Source organism: Triticum aestivum, chromosome 5A (genome assembly GCF_018294505.1).
Source record: "Triticum aestivum cultivar Chinese Spring chromosome 5A, IWGSC CS RefSeq v2.1, whole genome shotgun sequence".
NCBI lineage: Eukaryota > Viridiplantae > Streptophyta > Magnoliopsida > Poales > Poaceae > Triticum > Triticum aestivum.
The window spans coordinates 540,978,295-541,000,565 of record NC_057806.1 but is presented as its reverse complement, the minus strand read 5'-3'; the positions used below and the strand labels follow the sequence as shown (position 1 = coordinate 541,000,565).

At 45.8% G+C, this 22,271-nt stretch overlaps 3 protein-coding genes across 3 annotated transcripts; all 3 read left to right on the top strand.

The window, feature by feature from the left end:
- Positions 1-4,916: 4,916 nt before the first annotated feature.
- On the top strand, positions 4,917-7,924 carry LOC123104621 (acyl carrier protein 2, chloroplastic). Its single transcript, XM_044526501.1, has 4 exons — positions 4,917-5,113; positions 6,317-6,415; positions 6,950-7,072; positions 7,549-7,924. The coding sequence occupies exons 1-4, from the start codon at positions 5,066-5,068 to the stop codon at positions 7,666-7,668; spliced, it is 390 nt and encodes a 129-aa protein (XP_044382436.1). The 5' UTR covers positions 4,917-5,065; the 3' UTR covers positions 7,669-7,924.
- An 852-nt stretch (positions 7,925-8,776) lies between these two features.
- Positions 8,777-9,943, top strand: LOC123104619 (uncharacterized). Its single transcript, XM_044526499.1, has one exon. The coding sequence runs from the start codon at positions 9,038-9,040 to the stop codon at positions 9,656-9,658; it is 621 nt and encodes a 206-aa protein (XP_044382434.1). The 5' UTR covers positions 8,777-9,037; the 3' UTR covers positions 9,659-9,943.
- Positions 9,944-10,267: 324 nt separating this feature from the next.
- Positions 10,268-13,227, top strand: LOC123104620 (SKP1-like protein 1). Its single transcript, XM_044526500.1, has 2 exons — positions 10,268-10,694; positions 12,795-13,227. Exons 1-2 carry the CDS (start codon positions 10,368-10,370, stop codon positions 12,966-12,968), a joined length of 501 nt encoding a protein of 166 aa, XP_044382435.1. The 5' UTR covers positions 10,268-10,367; the 3' UTR covers positions 12,969-13,227.
- The last annotated feature ends 9,044 nt before the right edge of the window (positions 13,228-22,271 follow it).

Here is a 22,271-nt window from a genome sequence, read left to right as displayed (position 1 = left end):
CAGGCTTTCGGCACTGTCGTACAACGTCCTGTAAAACTATTCTACACTAAAGTAGCCCCGGGGCATGGCCTAATCCTGCCTCCATCCCTGCAGAGGTATATGCTCTTGATTGTGATGAGGATCCAAGACAAATCAAAAAGAGGTATATGTAGGTATCCTCTTAATGCTCCATTTTGAGCTAATAGAGTTCACCCTTTGTCGAAAAATCGAAAAAAAGGTGTGTCAAGCAACACATAACATTGACATGAGCCAATCATCATGGTTGGTGCCCGTCCGGCTCAAGGCCGTCCGGCAAAGTCAACCTTAGGCATCCCATCGAAACTGCACGGATGAGACGGCCATGCTCTACAGTGGAGCACTATTGATGAGCAGCAGACATTGTTCGTACGTCACGTGACACCTCAAAATAGTGTATAGTTGGCCATGTGGGCCACCCCTTGTCCCCTGGGCACCCCTTTATAAGGTGCACCAGGGAGGAGCTCCACCCAATTCCCTCTCACACTCTCATTCCCACACACACTCAAGGAGAAGAGAAGAACTCAGAGCCTCCTTTTTCCTCCTCCAAACAGCTCTAGGAGCAACCATGTGCCACCATATACACTCCATATACATCAGACATTTAGGAGTAGGGGTGTTACCTCCACACGAGGGCCTCGAACTTGGATAAACCACCGTGCGTTGTTGCCTAATCCTGTCCCGGATCTCCACTGTAGCCTTGCTCTCACCTCTTTTAGCCATCCCATGGCATCTACGGTGAGAATACCACGACATACATGGACTTTTTCCAAATCCGTTAACCTTTTTCAATTTTATGTTTTTTTAAAAAAAAATGGTGATTTTTTTCACAATCTATGCAAATTTTCAAATGTCATGAACTTTTTTTAATTTTGTGAAATTCGTGAGCTTATTATAGTGTTTTGAACTTTTCAATTCATGCACTTTCTAAATTTGTGATTTTTTTAATATTCGCAAACTTTTTTCGAATCCAAGATTTTTCAAGATCGTCATTTTATAAATCCATGAACTGTTTTTCAGATCCAAAAACTGTTTTCAAACCACGAAAATTTCTAGATTCACAAACCATTTTTAAACCGGTAGAACTGTTTTGATTTGTCTGTTTTTTTAATTCGTAAACTCGAAGATAAAGGAAGCAGAAAACTCGAGCACAAAAAAAAGTAGAGCAAACGACACCTTTTTTTAGGGGTGTGCGAGTGGCCTACCTAAGAGCATCTTCAATAGATGGTCCAAATTTTGACGGTCCAAAATCGGAGATGTAAAATTTGAACCGCTAGTGCGTTTTGGAGTTTTGAAAAAAGGCCAACTCCAATAGATGGTCCAAATTCATGGTCCAAAAGAGCAACTCCAATAGATGGTTCAAATTTATGGTCCAAAACCGTCCAGCAGCCGCGCGGCTGCTGTTTAGCCGCTGTCCAGCCATTGTACAGCCGCACATATTGCATAAAATTGTTGGGGAACGCAGTAGAATTTTAAAATTTTCTACGCATCACCAAGATCAATCTATGGAGTCATCTAGCAACGAGGGAGAGAGGAGTGCATCTACATACCCTTGTAGATCGCGTGCGGAAGCGTTCAAAAGAACAGAGTTGATGGAGTCGTACTCGACGTGATCCAAATCACCGATGACCAAGTGCCGAACGGACGACACCTCCGCGTTCAACACACGTACGGTTGGGAAGACGTCTCCTCCAACTTGATCCAGCAAGGGGGAAGGAGAGGTTGATGAAGATCCAGCAGCACGATGGCGTGGTGGTGGAAGCAACGGTGATCTCGGCAGGGCTTCGCCAAGCGCAGGGAGACGGAGGAGTGTCACGGGAGGGAGAGGGAGAGGCCAGGGGCTTGGGTGCGGCTGCCCTCCCTCCCCCCACTATATATAGGGTGCCTAGGGGAGAGCGCCGGCCCTAGGAGATCCAATCTCCTAGGGGGGCGGCGGCCAAGGGGGTGCCTTGCCCCCCAAGACAAGGATGGCGCCCCACCCCTAGGGTTTCCAACCCTAGGTACAGGGGGAGGCCCAAGGGGGACACACCAGCCCACTAGGGGCTGGTTTCCCTCCCACTTCAGCCCATGGGGCCCTCCGGGATAGGTGGCCCCATCCGGTGGACCCCCGGGACCCTTCCGGTGGTCCCGGTACAATACCGATTACCCCCAAAACTTTCCCGATGGCCGAAACTTGACTTCCTATATATAAAACTTCACCTCCGGACCATTTCGGAACTCCTCGTGACGTCCGGGATCTCATCCGGGACTCCGAACAACTTTGGGGTTACCGTATGCTAATATCTCTACAACCCTAGCGTCACCAAACCTTAATGTGCAGACCCTACGGGTTCGGGAGACATGCAGACATGACCGAGACGCTTCTCTGGTCAATAACCAACAGCGGGAGCTGGATACCCATGTTGGCTCCCACATGCTTCACGATGATCTCATCGGATGAACCACGATGTCGAGGATTCAATCAATTCGTATACAATTCCCTTTGTCAATCGATACGTTACTTGCCCGAGACTCGATCGTTGGTATCCCAATACCTAGTTCAATCTCGTTACCGGAAAGTCACTTTACTCATGCCGTAATGCATGATCCCGTGATCAACCATTTGGTCACATTGAGCTCATTATGATGATGCATTACCGAGTGGGCCCAGAGATACCTCTCCGTTATACGGAGTGACAAATCCCAGTCTCGATTCGCGCCAACCCAACAGATACTTTCGGAGATACCTGTAATGTACCTTTATAGTCACCCAGTTACTTGTGACGTTTGGCACACCCAAGGCACTCCTACGGTATCCGGGAGTTGCACAATCTCATGGTCTAAGGAAATGATACTTGACATTCAGAAAAGCTACAGCAAACGAACTACACGATCTTTGAGCTAAGCTTAGGATTGGGTCTTGTCCATCACATCATTCTCCTAATGATGTGATCCCGTTATCAATGACATCCAATGTCCATAGTCAGGAAACCATGACTATCTTTTGATCAACGAGCTAGTCTACTAGAGGCTCACTAGGGACACATGTATTACAATTTTCGGATAACACAATTATAGCATGAATAATAGACAATTATCATGAACAAAGAAATATAATAATAACCATTTTATTATTGCCTCTAGGGCATATTTTCAACAAAAACATGTTTTAAAACAACATAAAAAATCTCATGTCCACAACATCAAATTATTACATAGTTCTTCAGAACCAGGAGATGAAATGCAACACAAATACAACATAGTTTTGCACAATACAACATAGTTTTGAACAAACAAATAATGAATCTATGCGGCTCCGGACGGCGGCGGTGATAACAAAAGAGGTTGGAGGCCGGCCAAGAGGAACTTAGCGGGCGGCGAAGACAAATTCGGCAGTCGGGCAAAGGGATTGGTGCGGCGGTCGTTGTGCGGCCGGTGCAACGTCCGTGGACAAGCTCACGGCCGGCGGGAGCAGGTCGGCGGCAGCCTGAGACCCTGCGGAGGTCTACCGCGGCAGCCGGACCGCCGGAGGGGCCGAATCCCACGTCGGCTGCCTCCCGATTCGGCGTGTCCGGGCGGCAGCGGGGTGGCGAGGGGGGCGGAGGGCGGCGGCGGCGGGGATGTGGGGTGGTGACGCGGGCGACGACGAGGTTTTGGGCGGTCGCGACGGCGGATTCCGGCAGGCGGGTCACGAGCGGGCGGACGGGCGCGAGCAGGGACGGAAATGAAGTGACGGTTGGGCGTTCGCAAGCGGCGGCTGGTTTTGGACCAGATGCATCTTGTGATGTATATTTGCATCGCGAGATGTTGAATTTTACATCATGAGGAGGCCGCGGTTTAATTTCTTTTGCACATGGACCATCTGTTGAAGCAGCCTTTTTTGCTCTGGACGGTCCAAAAATGAGGTATTTTTATATTTAGACCATCTATTGAAAATGCTCTAAGAGCGGGAGAAAAGACGAGCAGACAAGCGAAGGGAGCACTAAATGGGCCAATGCCGGGCCAATGCCGGGCCAATGCCGAGAAGCACTCGTAGCGTGGCGCAACAGGCGCCGAAGAGGAGCTCTCCGGTTCAACAAGTGTTCGCACCTTCACCTAAAAAAACAAAAACAAAAACTAGTGCTCGCTCCCCGTGACTAGGGCTGCAAGCAGCATCTCGATTTATCCCACGAAATGAAATTAATCATGTAGCTCGTGCGAACATTTTTGCACAGCATTTGGCTAAAATCAACATCATATTTATACTAATGGTATTGTCCGCTATCCCGTCCGTTTTGTACCCTACTCAATAATGCTAAATATACAAAGAGTTACACGCAATTACACACCGACTAGATTTTTTTTCATCTACTAACCAATCACAAACTTGTCTCCCTCTGATTTTTAGGGGGTGGACCGCCTTCCCATTTATTGATCAATTAAATTAACTTTTTTTGTAAAAGGTTGTAACTTGTTTGTACGTGTAGCATTACTCGTACCCTACCCCTGACTCGTATTCCAGTTCTTGAGCTGGTGGTCGTGCCATTTTCCGTGGGCGGTTAAGTTCCTCGCTCTCCAACCTACACCTACCTCACTCACCCGTACCAAAACAAGCGCGATCAATCGGCTCAACCACACAAGAACCGAACACCAGCAGCCTCACCGTCAAACGTCGCCGTGCCAGCACGGGCACGTCCACCCAAAAACAGCGGGCGCCGCCACGAGCCAGCCTAGCACGCCACCGGTTTCTCCTTCCTAAACCAAACGACGCAGCACCGTTGATCGATAGGCCACCCGGGCCCGTCGCGCTGGCAGGTGGGCCCGGGGCGCTGGGGGGACGGAGGCATCGAGATCGTCATGGGCCGGGCCTCGTGACCTCCGCCAGCCAGCCAGCCGCGTCGGTCGATACGCCCGATGCCGCGCCCACGTGCAAAGCCCGGCCCGCGCTATAAGACGGCCCCGCTAACTTCCTTCGACGCGCATCCAACCCCTCCTGCTGCTGCTGTGTTGCCCGTGTTGCCGCCCCGACCGCCGCCTCCACCACCCACCCACCCACACCGCGCCGGCCTCTTCCCCCTGTCCCGTCTCCCTCATGGCCTCCGCCGCCGCATCCGCCGTCTCCTTCGCCAGGCCCGTCAAGGTACCGCGCCACGTCCACCCGCTCCCCTCCCCTCTCCCTCCGTCCCCTCACGTCGTTCGATCTGCGACCGGTAGGGTTTAAGTGGCGGCGGGGTTTCAGAATCTGAGTGTTTGCGAGATTCGGTGCGGATCCGCTCTGGTCCGCCTGCCGTGGCTGGGATGGCTGGAGGCACCAGGTGCCGCCGATTCCGTAGCTTATATTCAGTCGAAACGTCCGTGGAGTTCGGCTCGATTGGATCTGGCACCGTACCATAGGGCTGAGTTTCGCGCTCCCTGTCCTAAGCCAATCGATCTGGGCGGTGCTACCACATTCATCGTGACATACATTTATAACCGCATGTGACCATATTTGTGCGCTTGTTGGATCGGATGTTTGGGAATTCTGTGCGGATTGTTCACTGGATTTTGTTGTGCCTGTAACCTTCTTTTCTTTATGTGATGTGATGCCATGATCGCGCTTACAGATCTTTATCAAAAAAGTTAGATAAATATAGAACTAGCGCTGTATGGTGCATGTAAAGTCTTCGTTTACTCATAAATCTGTAATGGCACGCCACCTTATCTAGTGGGCTGTTGTTTGCATTGCTTCATGGTAGCATGCCTTAAGGATTGCCCACTAAAGGCGTCTCACTTTATGTGAAAGATTCCCAGGTTTAGGTGATTGATACATAATCTCATAGGTTGCTTCACACTCAACTTGTATGCATGATGTGTAGCTCCGAGGATTCCTCGACTACATGATTCCGCCTTTAAGCTATGCAGACAGAAGAAACATTCTATAGTAAAGTATGGGGGTTGTTGTTTAAACTGATGCTGTGTTCAATGAGAAAAAGTATATTTAATTCAGGCTGTGAACGTTTCTTAGGAGTTATGTCAGCACTTTGTTGAAACCAAATGGAAAACAATGGAATAGCCGAACAGGTCCTGTTTGACAGTTTTTTAACATAGCATTACTTAGGGATATACGTAACTGTTTTTGGTTACTATTTTGTACTCTAGTTTCTGCTTTTCACTTTCAGTGAAGCAGCATTGATAATTTTATAATTTATTTATGCCTGAACACTATTTGATAGACTGATAGTCAACCAACCTACATGACAGTTTTATGCAATGTGGCATTGTTTTTCCACTGTCAATTTGGTTTGCTATTCCCTAGTTCACTTATTTTTGCCTTGCTTACGAAATCATCTTCGGCGATTTACAGGCAATCAATGCCAACTCGGTCTCCTTCTCTGCTCCAAGGAAAGGCAATGTATCCTTCCGTCTTCAGCCAGTTCCCCAGAGATTTTCTGTTTCCTGTGCTGTAAGTATCATCCTTTTCTGGTATTGCAATCGTATCAATCATTAATTGATATATTAGTTAATGCACTTCAAATTTGTTTCCCTACCTATTTGATATGTCATTAGTTTCATATATGAAGGCAAAATCCTTTCTTTGGAATAATTAATCATGCATGCTATCTGAGGCTATTCATCTCAATCTATTTTATTCCAGTTTTATCATAAGTCCACAAACTACTACTGCATCATATAGAAAACCCTGTCGTGTTTCATCACAACAGTGCTTCCATTTTGTCTAAAAGTAATTTGGAGATAATTCCAGCAACGGTAGTTTCTTTTTGGTATCGTGCATTTTGCATGCTTGGCCTATAATTTGACTTAAGTAAGCGCCTCCTAGTCTACTTGTACCACATTGATTCAACCATAATATAACCCTGTAATTCCGATTTAATAGGCAGGTAAATTTACCATGCAATGTTTCTGAAAGCCTACTATGCATCATAGGGCTTTGTTGCTAGGATTCTAACTGCTTCATATTGGTGTTGTAATTTAACAGGCCAAAAAGGAGACAGTAGAAAAGGTTTGTGATATTGTGAAGAGCCAGCTTGCGCTTGCTGACGACACTGTAGTTTCTGGCTCCTCTACGTTTGCTGATCTTGGTGCCGATTCCTTGGACACGGTAAGTCAGCTGGATACTGTAATGTGTGTCACATGTTCATCCTAGCAACAGACCTAGCTGGCACCACCCAGTGGATATGATGTTGTTAAGTTTGTAACAGTGCATCATCCATCTAAACCCCCCTTATTTGGCCATAGTTTCTGTTTGTTATGCAACAACAACAAATAGTTTCTGTTTTAAAAGTATTTTGTGAGTACGACTCGCTAGTACTAGTAAGTTGGAACCCAAGCCTGGGAATGTGTAGGTCTGTTCTCTTTTAGCAAAAGTTCCAGTGTGTCTGTGAGAACCACATTGTTCTGCCTTCTTCATTTTGATCCTTCGTAGCCGTTTTTGGCAGCAGTACTTTGTTACTGCAGTTTATGCTAACTTTTATCAACACTCCTTTGTGCATGAAAATAAGCACTCGAAATCATACTTTTCAGTTTGAGATTGCTCAGGTCCTAACTAGTGAAACTTTGTGTGGCTCTGTTGTGTAGGTTGAGATTGTCATGGGCCTCGAGGAGGCTTTCGGGATCAGCGTGGAGGAGTCGAGTGCGCAGACCATCGCAACGGTGGAAGACGCCGCCAACCTCATCGACAGCCTTGTTGCAAACTAAACATATTTCTTTGCAATAATGGGCTACCCACTGCAATCGTTGCTGCTGGAGATGATCCCGTTTGACGTGCTAGATTTTACTGTGGAGAGTCGGTGACATCTGTATCAGTGTTTTTGCCTGTCTTGCCATATTAAGACATTATTTATTAAGCGAATGTTGAAGGAATTTTTTCTTGTTGAAGCTGTGTTGGAGACTGATTTCAGGGTCTGAACATGCTGTGCTGGAATTAACTACCCCTATCTTTTTTGGGTTCAAATCTACACCTTGTTTTCTAGAGCAGCCGATTGTTTATAGGTTGTTTTTGGTAAATTTTCAGTTTATGCTTTGCGATGTGAGAATTTAAACATTTTGACCGCTGCAATCACTATTATGTATTTATATCTGCTGCTCGTGCAAACTTTTCTGCTGTTTTGTATTATAATGAAACGCACTCCCCTGGCACTTGCTTTGGGAAAGGTTCTGTTCCGCATTTGGTTACCGTATGAATGTACGATGGACTCGCATTCGAACCTAATCGCGTGGTTAAACTAGCAGTGACTACAGTCATGGACTCATTATGGGGAATCTTTGGTCTACTCAGCCGTATTATCCACACACTAATCACAAGCAGCCTGGTTAGTGGTTACACCCTAGTGGTACTAGTAGTACAATCATCTGAGTGGTACTAGTTTTAAATTTTGCTAGTTTGGGCGGCATCCTTCTAGGTAGTATATGCTCCCCGACCCGATGAAGAAAAGGGTCATCATCGTGTCCGCCACGCGGCCGGGAGAAACGACGACGACGCACGAGCCTCAGGCGTGCGCCCCTAGCCTCTCCCCTCGATGACCCAAAACAAAACAAAAAGATGCCGCCTGGATGCTCGATTAGCTGCGAGCATGAGTATTATTTCGTCTCTGCAGATGTGATTAGCGAGCTAGTCATCAGTGGATAAACACGCCTGCTAGTGCCAGCCATTTCTCTGTTGCCATGCCGGACTGTCACTGACGAGAAAAGTTTATTACTCCTTACACATGACACAGAATTTGCTGCACTGCGTCGAGCTGAGTGGCCCTGCAGCCGGAGAAATGTCATGCTCTGCCGCTGCCATGGTCGGAGGGAGGGAATTTAATCCCCCGACAGCGGCTCGCACGGGCTGCGTGCTTGCCCTGCTGCCGGCGCGACAGGCACCCCCGCAGGCCGCAGCCATCGATTGCTCTCACGAGCCCTGCCCTTTTGGCGCCTGCCCTGGCTGCTCGCTCGGGTCTATACATATAGCTCCACCACCCCGGCGCAAAGGCGAGCAAAAACCGCCCGAGCAGAAGAAAGCGTCGCGCCGTGCGTGCCTAGAGCGCAAACCACCGGGGAGCAGAGAGAATAGGCGGCAGGATTGATGGCGGAGGTGGAGAGGAAGGCGCCGCGGAGGGAGGAGGAGCTGGTGGAGGCGGCGCTGGCGGCCGCCGCGGCCGCGCTGTTCGTCTCCGGGGTCAAGAGCCTGGCGCCGGCCGTGCTCGTGGACCGCTGGTGGTGGCCCCTGCCCGCGCAGGTGCTCGCCGCGGCGCCGTCGCCCGTCCTCTTCCTGCTCCTCAACGTCCTCGTCGCCTGCATCGTCGTGGTGTCCCTGCAGCCCACCAAGCGACCCGCCGCGGCGTCGGCAACGGGCGGCGTCGCCGCGGAGGTGGCGCCGGCGGGCGACGGCGCGGCGAAGAAGCTGAAGAAGAGGCGGAGCAGCAAGAGGCGCGGGGCCGACGCCGAACCGGCGGCTCTCGCGCCACCCTACGTCGCGGCCGACCGCTGCATGGCGCTGGTGGTTGACCGCGGTGTCGTGGCGCCGACGGGCGGAGAAGAAGAAGAGGAAGGAGCCGCCGGCGACGCGGCGGAGGTGGACAGGCGCGCGGAGGAGTTCATCTCGGCGTTCCGGCACCGCCTCAGGGTCGACTCCTTCTCGTCTCGCCGCGGGGAGGCTGGCGACGCGGCGGCGCGAGCCATCAGCAGCACTGCGCCGTGCTTTTGACCCGAGCCAGCTGCGTGCACCTCGCGGACACTGTTTTGTTCAAATTGCAGTCAGCTTCTTTCTTTCGCTTTCTTCTCGTTCTTCTTGTTGCTCTTTGATCTGAGCAAGTGATCTGTAGCTACCACTAGCACGTTGACATCAACTGGTTGGATGAATCTTCGAGCATGCTTGGCTGGTGCTCCGAAGAAATACGCATGCGAATCTGCAGACATTTCTTCTTGGATAATACTTCCAATAAAATACTAGTACAGGAATGCGTGTGCACATTCCAATAAGGCACTGAAACATATTCTTGGAGGCATCGTATCAGTATTTGAAATCCATTTGAAGAATCAAAAGTCACACAAAAAGTTGGAATGTTTCTCTGCAGTATCCTCTGAAACCCCGTGATTGCCTTTTTTTTTCTTCTTTCGAGAAACATACTCAGCGTTTTTTTTTTCATTTTAACGGAAAGAGACATCAAAAGGGCCACAGCCCAGAAAGCCCGCCACATCTCCAAGGCCCAGGTTTTCGGGCCCAGGAACCCCAACGGCCCCGGTTCTAGAGCCTTCCTTTCTGCGACGCCGGAAATAAAAGGCGCCCCCCTTCCCCTTCCCCTCCATTCCACCCCACCCCACCCCACCACCACCCCCACTTGCCTCCGCTCCTAGGGTTTCCCGCCGCGCACCACCCCCAAAACCCTCGCCCCCCCTCCCCGGCGATCGGACCAATGGCGGCATCGGCGGCGGCGAAGAAGCTCACGCTCAAGAGCTCCGACGGCGAGGACTTCGAGGTGGAGGTGGCGGTGGCGATGGCGTCGCAGACCATCAAGCACATGGTGGAGGACGGCTGCGCCGACAACATCATCCCGCTCCCCAACGTCAACGCCAAGGTCCTCTCCAAGGTCATCGAGTACTGCACGCAGCACGCCCCCAAGGCAGACGACGCCGCCACCGCCGACTCCGCCACCGCCGTCAAGCCCGACGAGGAGACGCTCAAGGCCTTCGACGCCGAATTCGTCAAGGTCGAGCAGGCGACTCTCTTCGACCTCATCCTGGTGAGCGACACTTCCGACCCCCCCTCCCCGTGTGCCGCTCCTTTTATGTACTCGTCGAGGGCTTGTGTTCCGGCTGTTTAGATGCGATTGCGTTGTGGTTTTGAGCGGCTGGTGCCTGGATTCGTGGTTCTAGGGTTTAGGGTTTTGTGTCGACGTCGGGTTACGAAATGGGAGGCATTGCGGGTTCTGTTCATCCGTTATGATTGGAGATTTGGAGTGGGTATTTTTTCCCTAGAAAAAAGGGGGATTATTGCCGTACTGTATACTTTTAGGTTTTCTTTGAAGGGTATTTGTCATATTTATGCAATCTATTGGATGGAACAACTGTTGTGTGGTGATTTGATGATATTAGTTGAGTGTCTGATGTGGTATGTTTTAGTTACGATGATACTTTTTCTGTGTTCAGTTCTGTGTTAAATAGTACCATTTATTTTCTTCCTGTTTAGATGTAGCACTGCAATTCTGGTATTATGTATCTTTAGCATGATCTGTTTCAGATAAGAAAGGATGCCTGATATGAATTTCTGTGCAAGTGAAGGCATGCTCTGTTGTTGCAGCCAGCTGTTTTCTGTTTCCTCATTTAGATTACTCAGTCTGTGAGGAAAAAAATGATTATCTGCATTGCATTGTTAAATGTTGTACTAGGAATCATAGTCACCTGACTTGCATTGCACTGTTAGGCACAGTAGGTTGGTAGGAAGCAATGCTTTGTGGTTGTCTGCAAGCCAGTAATAAGATATTAGTATGGTCCTAGTTGTAGCTTTGTGGCGGCCTTGTCGGGCATGGGCGGCGTTACTATTCAATGCTTGTTGCCTAATCTGACAAGAATGCTACTAGAATCTATGTCTGTTAAACTACTCTAGTATTTAGTATCTGACCTCCATCAGGCTGTAAAGCATGTGATGTTTACTTGTTGCTTTGTGGTGTTCTTTCTTGGGGATTAGTACCTTTGCAAGTCTTGTACATGGACACACTCAGAATGCTACTGTGGTTGATTCATTGTTCTTTAGCTTTGTAGTATGTGTATCCCTTTGTTTTTTATACACTTCTGTATATAATATTAACTCCGTCCCAAATTAGTTGTCCAACCAATTTGGGAGGAGGGAGCATAATATATCCTCCTTTACTGCTCAATAGGTGGTAGGTTTGTTGTAAATAGTTGTTCTGGGTTATGCACCTTGCTGAATTTTAATTCGTGTGCACTGTATTTGTATCCAACTGTGTAAATTTGTAATATACTGTGTCAGTTGTGGTCTTGTCTCTAGACTCTAGTAGCACAACCTTAAGACATAATCCTTCTGTCCCCAAAATATATGGTGTTTAAATTCAGTCAAAAAGTCATTTCTTTCTAAGTTTGACCAAATATGTAGGAGAAAATATCAACAACTACAGTATTGAATAAATATATTATGAAAGGATATCTAGTGGTGGATATATTGATATTATATTTGGTTTGACATTATTTATGTTCATATTTCTGTACATAATCTGCCATCTATTTTGGGGACAGAGTATTGCGACTTTCTTTCTTAAGCATGAAGTTTGCTTACATGATTTATTGCAACTGTCCCGCTTAAATGTGAACTGCAAGTTCTTTCATTGTGTGCCTGTTGCAATAATCTGCTGTATATGATGCTCCTGTTCTTTATCTGTTAAGTATGTGCCCGACCTTACTGTTCCTAGTTGGTAGGCTGTTGTAAATAGTTGTTTTGTGTTATCCACCTTGCTTAATTATATTTCTTCCATGTATTGGTGTTCGTCTGTGTGTAAGCATGGAGTATATGGCAGTTGTGTTTGTTCTTGCTACCATCATGGACAACTTAACCTTGGTAGTACTTGATGCTGTCTAGTTTAAATACGAGTTTTTGCTTCCTCACCATGCTATGTTGCCACTGTCTTTCTTATGAATGTTTGCTTTGCTCACCATGATATTAACTGAAGCTCTGTCTTGCTTAAATATGATATGTTGCTGCTTTCTTGCTTGAGTATGAACTGAAGCTCTCTTGTAGATGATTAACTGATCTACTGTATCTGATGCCCCTGTTCTTATATATGTTTAATGTGATGCCTGACCTTGATTGCTTTTATTTGCCTGGACAGGCTGCCAACTACCTGGACATCAAGGGGCTCCTGGACCTGACCTGCCAGACCGTCGCCGACATGATCAAGGGCAAGACTCCGGAGGAGATCCGCAAGACCTTCAACATCACCAACGACTTCACCCCGGAGGAGGAGGAGGAAGTGCGGAAGGAGAACCAGTGGGCCTTTGAGTGAAGGTCGGGTCCGTGACGCGAATAACCAGCATGGAAGGAAACTTGGCTTCGTCGAATGCCTGGGAGCAGCCGTTAACCGTTTTGTGGTTCTGAGACAACGCTAGTAGGGAAGATGTAAGTAGGTTCTGGTTCCGGTCGACCTGGAGGGTCCTCACCATTTGGCTGACTCTGCTTCGCTTTTTGGTTGTGGTGGTATTTTGCTGCACTCTTGGACCTGGTTATGAGGAAATGAGATGGTATGCTGGTTATTCTGCACTAAATTTCTAGTTGTGGCGTCCTGCCTGTGATGCCCTGAGATCCATTTTGCTGTCTTGCGTTTGCTTTGAGCTGCTTTGCCATTGTGGTTTCTTGCTAGGTTGGTGAACTCCATGGTGTTTTAGGGGTTTGCCATATTGGTTCTTCGTTGCATTTCAGAGCTGGTATCTTGTGCAGTCTCTGTTTCTTCTGTGTATATATTTCGATGGTGGCTAATTTTGTTTGTAGGAGTTGTAGACCGGCTGGCCGTGCAACCGTGAGCTTGTGCTGCGACTGACAAGCCAGGGTGCGGAGAACACAATCATAGGATGGGAGCAAGATTTTGTCTTCTCTTGATTGCCTCGCTGAGGAAGAAAAAAGAAGAAACCACAAAGGCCGTGTGGCTGGAAGGTTTGATCAGTCCACAAGTTAATTGGAAGCAATAGACAGTAACTTTTGTCTGCTTCAGTTCATAAGGGTATCTCCACCGTTATTTCCGAACATTGTAAAGTTTAGATCCCTATAAAAATACTTCCTCTGTCCCAAAATAAGTGTTTCAACTTTGTATTAGTTTTAGTATAAAGTTGTATTAAAAATAATACACTTATTTTAGGATGGAGAAAGTACTTACACAACAAAAAGGAAAATTCTAACAACTCGCGGGAGGTGAGGTTGAGGAAAATTCTAACAACTCGCGGGAGGTGCTCATAGTCATTAGGGGCAGAGCTATGTGTAGTGCAGATTTAGTGAAGGAAAATTATTTTAGAGGCTTAAATTATGAATAGTTCAGTCATTTGCCTCCCCACCCCAAAATGGTTGGGGGCCGTGTCTGAGGTATAGCTGTTGACATTATCATCGTCCTCAGGGCCAGTTCTTTTCGGCGATTCTCCTAGAATCGTTTCCCTTCCTAGCTTCTTCCAGAATCATCACTCCATATTTTTTTTACAATCTTATCTAGTTAAGGTCTAATTAGTTAGGATTGTAAAAAACATATAGAGTGGTAATTATGGGAAAAGCTGGGAAGGAGAGCGATTCTGATAGAATCGTTCAAAAGAACTGGCCCTCAGTCTGGTTTGGTACCTTCATGTCCGGGTGTGCCGTGCTTCGTTCAAGTGGCGCTCTCCTTGTCCTTTGGTCGGCAATTTCTCAATAATCCGGGTGTGTCGTGCTTCCTTGACGTGGAGCTATCGGAACTTGCGACGTATGCGAGCTGGGGTCGTCTCAAACCTTGGCTGCGACGACAGACATTAAGGCCCCGATCAAACCCATCGATTCATGGCCGTTGTGGATCTAGAGTGACCAACACTAGTCTTTTTAGTACACTGTGTTCTTATTCGTGTGCATTCGGAATAAATTTTTTAGCCGGTCATCCATTTTGAAATTACTCTAAGCCAAACATGATTAATTGTAAGGTTCTTTTCAAATGGGCTCCTGGAATGAAGGTGCACCTTGTTGGTATGAGTATGCTTCTGAGAAAGATACAACTCCTCCAAAGCCTAGGGCTCCCAAAGAAGATATCAACATATCCCTTGCCAAGCAAGTCGTTTTGTCTCCACTGAGGAACGCAACTGCTATTTCCTCTAAGTCTCATATGGAGGAAGGTGAAATTCATCGGGGCGAGTCAAGCGCTCATTGAGAAGAATAAGTTCACGACCTCTCCACCGAGCAACAATCTTAGATGGAAATTGATAGTGGTAATATTCCTCACAAGATCAACCCTGTTGATGAGAGTGGGAAGAAACAAGAAGATGAGGCAAGGTCTCAAGAATAAATTGTTGTTGAAAAAAGTGCTAACAAGGCCCTAGTGTGGTCATTCAAAAAGAATGCCGATTCAACTCCAATGCCGCCTCATGTTGATGGAAATCAAGAAAAGTCCCTTGTGCCTGAGAAGAATAACACTAAGAAGAGTGTCGAAAAGGAAAAGACCATGATAGATATCTTGTCTGTATCTGCTTCCGACAAAAATGTGTCGCGGTCTGAGAAGGTTAACATTGATCAATCCTCTCAATCTCAGCTGCCACTAATTGATGAAAATAAAGCAGCACTAGATGTTGAAGTTCAAAATTCTAATGATGAGAATGAAGAATTACATCGCCCCAATCCCCGAGAGGAAATCCCCATTTTTCTTGAAGGTCATGGTATACATGGTCCGCCGTTTAGTGGAACTCTTCACAAATTCAAGTTGCGCTTCTTCTAGAAGAGTCCTTATGATGAAGAGAGAAATTGTTAATTCCCCTTAATTTTGGACCACTGAACATGCCCCTTTCTATGAGAGAATTTTTTGCTTCAAGAATTGAATCTTTTGGCATGAATTTCTTGACATTGCATCTATGTGCTAGTTGCCCTGTTTCAAGGATGTTCTAGCCCGGATCGATGAACTTCCTTTAAGGAAAATTCTCGAGTTCAACCATGGATCAAACAACGAGCTTATTCTTCAATTCTATGCTACCCTTTATGTCTTGTGAGAAAGAACAAATAGCAAAAACATAGGCTTTTGAATGAATGTGTAAGGAAAACAAGTTCTTCTGCTCCACATCTGAGATGTTAGAAATCCTGGATTTCCCTTGATTTGAAGAAAATGGCATGGAATATAGAATGACTTCTCGAATGTTACTGATTAACAAGTGCACCTTCTGATGGATCCAACTAGAGTTCGAGATGATGCTTCAGTAACCCTGATCCCAATGGTATCGAGTTTAATCATCGCATGTTCTTCAAGATGTCATGCAAAACTCTCTGCCCCACTACTTGTCCTCTACAAATTTCAGGTGTACTAAGGAATACTTTATATGCTATATCCTAATGTCGCACGTTCAACATTGAAGATATGTTCCTTTGTAACCTGGTGGATCCTGTTGAAGTCCATCTGGCTCCAAAACTTTATGCTCCTTGGATCCATAAACTTATCAACATGGCTCAAGGAAAGTGATATATTTGCCTTCATGTACCAAAGCATTTCACACCTCCTGTGGCAACACACTATAGGTCTTGAAAGATAATGATAAGGGAAAATCTATCAGGATAAAAGAGAAGAATGAGAAATCCTCTGCTCTATAAAGTCTGTGTCCGCACACAACAACTGCTTGATGAAACATCCCGTCAAGACCGCAAAGAGAAAGAGCACACCGCCTCTGAGATAAATCATGTTGCTAAGACAAAAAGGAAGATTCTTTTCATAGTGAAGGAAGACAAACGTTGTACCTGGAAACTTTTCAGGAAATTTTCTTTCAAAAATCAACTCAAGAAGGCTAGAATCAAGAATAGATATGATTACATTAATACCTTTGTGACTGATCGGAAGAGAAGAGATACTCACCCCCTTCCAACGAAATAAAAAACGATTGATCTGATTTTTCTCAGTGAGGATGATACTATTGAAGAATCTGAAGCCACGTCACCCCAATTCAAGGAAGGTGATCAAAATACTCTCCAGGACAACACAGATGGCCCAACTGACCCAGTCATCCCCGAAGGAAATGAATCTGAAGGAAATGTTGTCACTTGCATTGAAGATTCTCCCCCAGAAGTGAATTCAACCGGTAACATGGTTGATGATTCTCAAGTTTCATCTTCATCGAGTAGTTCTACATCATCGTCTTCTTTGTTTCCCAGGCATGTATACCACCTCATGTTCTTCTTCGCCTTGTTGACACTTGTTGACAAAAAGGGGGAGAAGACATCAAGAGTTATTAATGCGGTGTTTTGCCAGGGTCTTTTGTTCTCGAGTTTACAACACTTGGTGTTCCATTTGATACTTACCATGTTGTAAAACTCTAGTGACACTCTGAAGTGGTTGTAATGTTAATAAACCCATGTCGTAATATTTCTTGATAATTTATTTTGCAGGTAGGATTATTCTCAGAGTTCACTCTGGATGCATTGAGTTATTCCTCGATGATATTGTTCTTAATGCAGTCCATTATTCTTGAAGATATCAAATATCTCTCCATCATTTCTATCCTAATATATGCAGGTTTATCAAGAGAAAATCTTTCATATATTGCATACATTTAGAGGGGGGGTATTTTGTATCTTCGAGTTATTTACATTCCAAGTTATTAACTTTTTGCACGTTACCGGTTACGATGCTTAACTGTTTTGTTAACAATCATCCAAAAAGGGGAGATTGTTGGTGCAATCTAGTGCCCCTTGAGTATTTTGGAGATTGTATAAAAACAGTGAGGGGTCAATGTGTTTGCTAGTGCACACAGAGATATTTGGTCCCTGGATTTATGAGAAGTTTGCTATAAACTTATGTGAGAGTTTTGTGCGTAGCAGAGAAGTATGCTAAAGTTTCGTGCTAAGAGAAATGACAGCAATGCAGAGGAATGAAGACGTTGTTTTCTTTCATAGTCCTTTTTTCTTCATTTGAGTCATGGGACCACCGTACTATTAAGAGCGGTTCAAATGTGTCAATACTTATGTCTGTGTTGATGCGGATATATCCCAAGTGAGTTGAGAGAAATCTCTACGTGCATTGAGTTATTCATCGTAAGCCAAAGACGAAGTTCTTCTAAGCTTCGAGAGAAATGCTCTAGCGGTGGATTCAACTTGTTCCTCAAGTAAATTTGTCGTGTGAGTTTGAAATTCGACTGTTGGAAACATGCTGATTAGCCATTGGTTAGGTTGCAAGCCCTGATTGGTCATTTCACCTCGGGATTGCTCTAGCTATAAATAGACTCTTTGCTCCAACCATTGTGGTTGGCTGCTCCGAGTGATTTGACAAGTTTGTTTGAGAACCCATCTCTAAGAGATTTGCGTGAATTCTTCTCAGAGAAAATCCAAGAGCCAAAACTCAGATAGTGGTTGAGATTTACGTAGATCTAAGTCGAGAGTCCGTCAGCCTATTACTCTTGTGAGCTGCATACTCTCTAGACGGTTAGGCGTCTGTCTGAGTGACTAAGACTAATTATGGTCATCGAAGACAAAGTCTATTGAAGGTTTTGGAGATTGTTGAGAAGAATCTACCACGAGTGAAGTCAACTAAAGTTCTAGGAACTTCATGGTGAGGAGAATAGGACAGAGAGAGGTTTGCACCTGTGTTCAATCGCAAGTCCCTCCAACCAGACATAGCTCTTTTGTAGAAGAGTGAACTGGTCTACCAAATATTCTTTAGCCCTTCTGAACCACTGGTTTTTCTCATCTCGCATTACTTTCATTAATTTCCTTTTGGTTGAGTTATTTCTCAAGTGTTGTTCTTTGGGACTTTGTATGTTCATTCTTCTCGTACATTCCATCCGTGTTGAGATCATGTTTTGTTCCGTGTTATCTCTCGCTATGCGGAAGATTGTCTGTTTGTGTGTCCTCCTGATATTCATCTTCTGCTACATAGTCATTCTTCTCAGTCATGTTCTGGCGAATATCTCACAGTAATCTATCCAGTTCTTTCTTGTTGTTTCTAGTAGTTTTACTTCATAGAACTGCTCCTGATAGTTTATTTCCGAGTTGTGCTGAGAGTATTTAAGTTTCAAAAGAAATGTAAGTCTCCCATTCACCCCTTCTGGTCGATATACTCCATTCCTATAAACAAAATGTCGAAGGAACATTGGTCAAACGAGAAGAAATCATTGAGAAACTCTTCTGGAAAGACATCGACGAAAACACAAACCACCAGGACATCTTCGAGCAACTGAGAAGCAATGGCACTGAGGGCAAACAAGTGAGGCAAAGAAATATGAACCAAAAATGAACAATGGCCTAAGGGATGCATCAACAGAACACCTTTGAAAGATAATCAATGATGGCTTGCTTGGTGACAACCAAACCATGCCTAGAATATGAACCAAAGATAATCAATGATGCATCAACAAAATATGAACCAAAGATAATCACATCGATTTCAGAATTGCCAAGGCATGAGAACATCAACAAAGGCATGACCCCCACTACTTATTGAATCTTTGATGGATTTACTTGGAAGTCCACATATGAATACGTGGAGAATTAACCATAAGAGGCTTGGCTAAGAAAACTAGAGATAACTCATGCATTTGAGCAATGTAGTGACAAAGAATGCAAAAGGCCAGAATCAAATGGTACTTTTGTTAAAATTGAGTTAACCGAAAGGGTAACGAGACTGATGTCTTGGAACTCTTGGGCTTTTGCTGCACTGATGATGATGAATTTAACACTTCTCGGAGGAGATATCTTCACCATAGGCTTTGTCGAAGTAGAGCAAGGTGGATGAGGTAGAAACTTATCCTGAGGACACTAGGTGGAAAAATGACTTGTTCCATGCACCTAAAACAAGTCACCACATGGTTAACATGAGGAGAAGGAACACTTGGCCTTGGCTGAACATGCTGAGTTTCCAAAAAAAACATGGTTGGGTGGGTGGGGGAAAGCACATTACACAGACTTGCAAGGGAAAGAGGTCGAGGAAACACATTGACAGAAAGCCAAACACCTTACTTTTTGGAACCACGGACGAGGAAGAAACAACATCCTTCGAATCATTGGCTTCTTGTGGTGCTCACTGAAGATGGTTGCACTTTGAATAAGTTGGGAAAAAGATGATAAAACAACAGTTGGAAGACAAGCTCGTCCCAACTGGATTTGAGGTTTGCGATTGAGAGGATGATAATTGAAATGAGGTGATAAACCATCAATCGAAAAGAATTGCAACAAAGTAACGGAACAAAAATTAGGATTCTCATGAAAGTGGTGAGGGCACTATTCCACAAGGTATGAAATCATCAGTCTGACCACGATGCGACCTGAGTAGGAAAATCTAAAGATTTTACATGAATCCCCAATCCCGAGGTCACGAAACTAAAACAATACCATACTAGCAAGTCTACAATAACATCACCCGGGATGAGTACGCAACCATGGGACACAACTGAGTCGCCTACCGACTGTGGAGGCATAAGGCCTTGAGTAGATCGGACCAATCGGTGGTTCTGGTGGAGTGGAGGCTATCCTAGAATGGAGGTATCCCCGGTCTAGGTGGTTCATGTTGGCATAACTCCCTAATGGTCAGTTCGTGGTTCACATCAATATCACTCGCCGCTAGCATATCATTGTAACAATTCTGAAACCTCGTGTAAACGATGACCTAGATTGTTGAAAGAGATAAGTCAAAAGGTAAACCACATACGTCACCTATCCTTACCAGAGGATGGGTGGGGAAGTAATAAAAAGAATCCCACTCTCTGATATCTACATGTATAACTACTAAATAATTTTCTAGACTCGACAACAACTACTAAGGAATCCTACGGTTGGTCCTGCTCTAATACCAACTTGTAATGCCCCACATGCAGTATCATTTCAAATATAAACCATGTAGGTCCATTTATAGAAAGCGCATATAAAGCCACTGTCAGCATATGACTTCAAAACCATATGCCTCCAAAAATATTGCTAGGGACCTTTTCGGAAAAAGCCAAACTAGTCATCAGGATAGAGTTGTGTGACACGCAATGTGGTTATCGCTTTACTGTTTCTAGCCCCTTCGATGGGTGTATGCTCGATTGGCATGCAAAAACGAAGATGGTAATGGCTGCACTATAATTGCAGGCTAGTGTTCGACGTACGCGTTCACAAAACATACAACCAGTTGTATGCAATTACTTTGGGCCTCACCAAGGTATCCATGTGGACACGACGACTCACAAACAAATCTGTCAAAGATAATGCTAGGGACTTTTTTACAGAGTTCTGTGATTGTGATCAACAATGCACTTAGTCTTTTTACATTTCCTTGATGCCCTCCACTTGATGTGCGCTCGAATTGGCATACAAGAACGAAAATGGCAACATATGCATGCTATAATTGGGGGCTAGCATTGGATGTACGCTTGACTAGCTGGAGGCAAATACGTAGCGTGCAATCAGTTGCATGCAATTACTCGGAGTTAATTTCATTGGCTATTACCATACTCCTAAATCACACGTTTTAAGCCTAGACATTTTGCATTGGTCCATTAGTTTTGAATAACGGACACAGTAAATCCGGACGAAGAACACATCCATTAAGTGTCTTCCTATCTGATGATGTGAACCAAACCAGTGTGACCAAATTCTCAAAACTTAGCCCCCTAAATAATAGGGCAGTGCTAGGCACCGGCCCGCCGACCCAAATTTTTGCCAGCCGTCTAGCAGCCATCCGATTTGAGAGAGTAGGGCGCACTACCGCTTTCTTCTCTTTCCTCTCGCATGGCTGAAAAATCCCCCATGCCCTCTCTCCCCCCATAGAGAGCTCGTCTGTGCCCCCTCTGCACCCTGAGCCACCACCCCGGCGCTCGTCATGCCACTGCTGGCCACCATCGCTCGCTCATTGGTCGTCACTCTCGTCGTCTCCCACTGAGGAGCAACCCCATGTTGGTCGCAAAAACCATGGCCGACGTCGTGGCAACGATTTTCATTGTCGGTCGTAGCAAAATAGAGACAAGGTATCTACCTCCCTTGCTATGGTGACCGTCGAGTCGTCGCTGCAACTCACCGGCCCTACAGCCGTAGTGCCGTGCGGTCGCCATCACGCCTTGCCAGTCGAGGTTTCAGCTCACCATTGACCGGTTGCAGCATCCGCCCCGGGGCCAATGCTAGATCTCGTTGCCGAGATTCACATCAGTTCACCACCGGCCTCTTGTGGTCATGAAGAATGGATGTAGCAAAAACCGTCGACACTAGTAGCAAAAACCCACACGATTGTAGCAAGAAACGTTGTCTCATCGTCGGGGTTCGCAACTAAGTTGTAAATGAATGTAACAGATAATTCTTCGGTAGTAACAAAAAAAGTTGCCAGTAGTAGCTTTATTCCTCACCAAATGTAACATCTATATTCGCCGATTTCAGCAAAATGTGTAGCTCGTGGCCACCGTCGTCTTAGCTCCTCTGCATTTGTAACATCGACACCTATGTCCTCGGTGGTTGCAACTCCCATGTGAAAAGGGTTGCAGCTCTGCTTGAATGTGGATGTAGCTTTTGTCGGGTACGGTTGTAAAAAGACGACTACAGTTTCGTCGGCTACAACTCTGGTTGCAACAAAAAATATGCCGGTCGTGGTCATCAACCTCGCATTCTAGCAAAATGTGTAGTCGGTTCCAAGAAATTGTGTTGCTAGTTT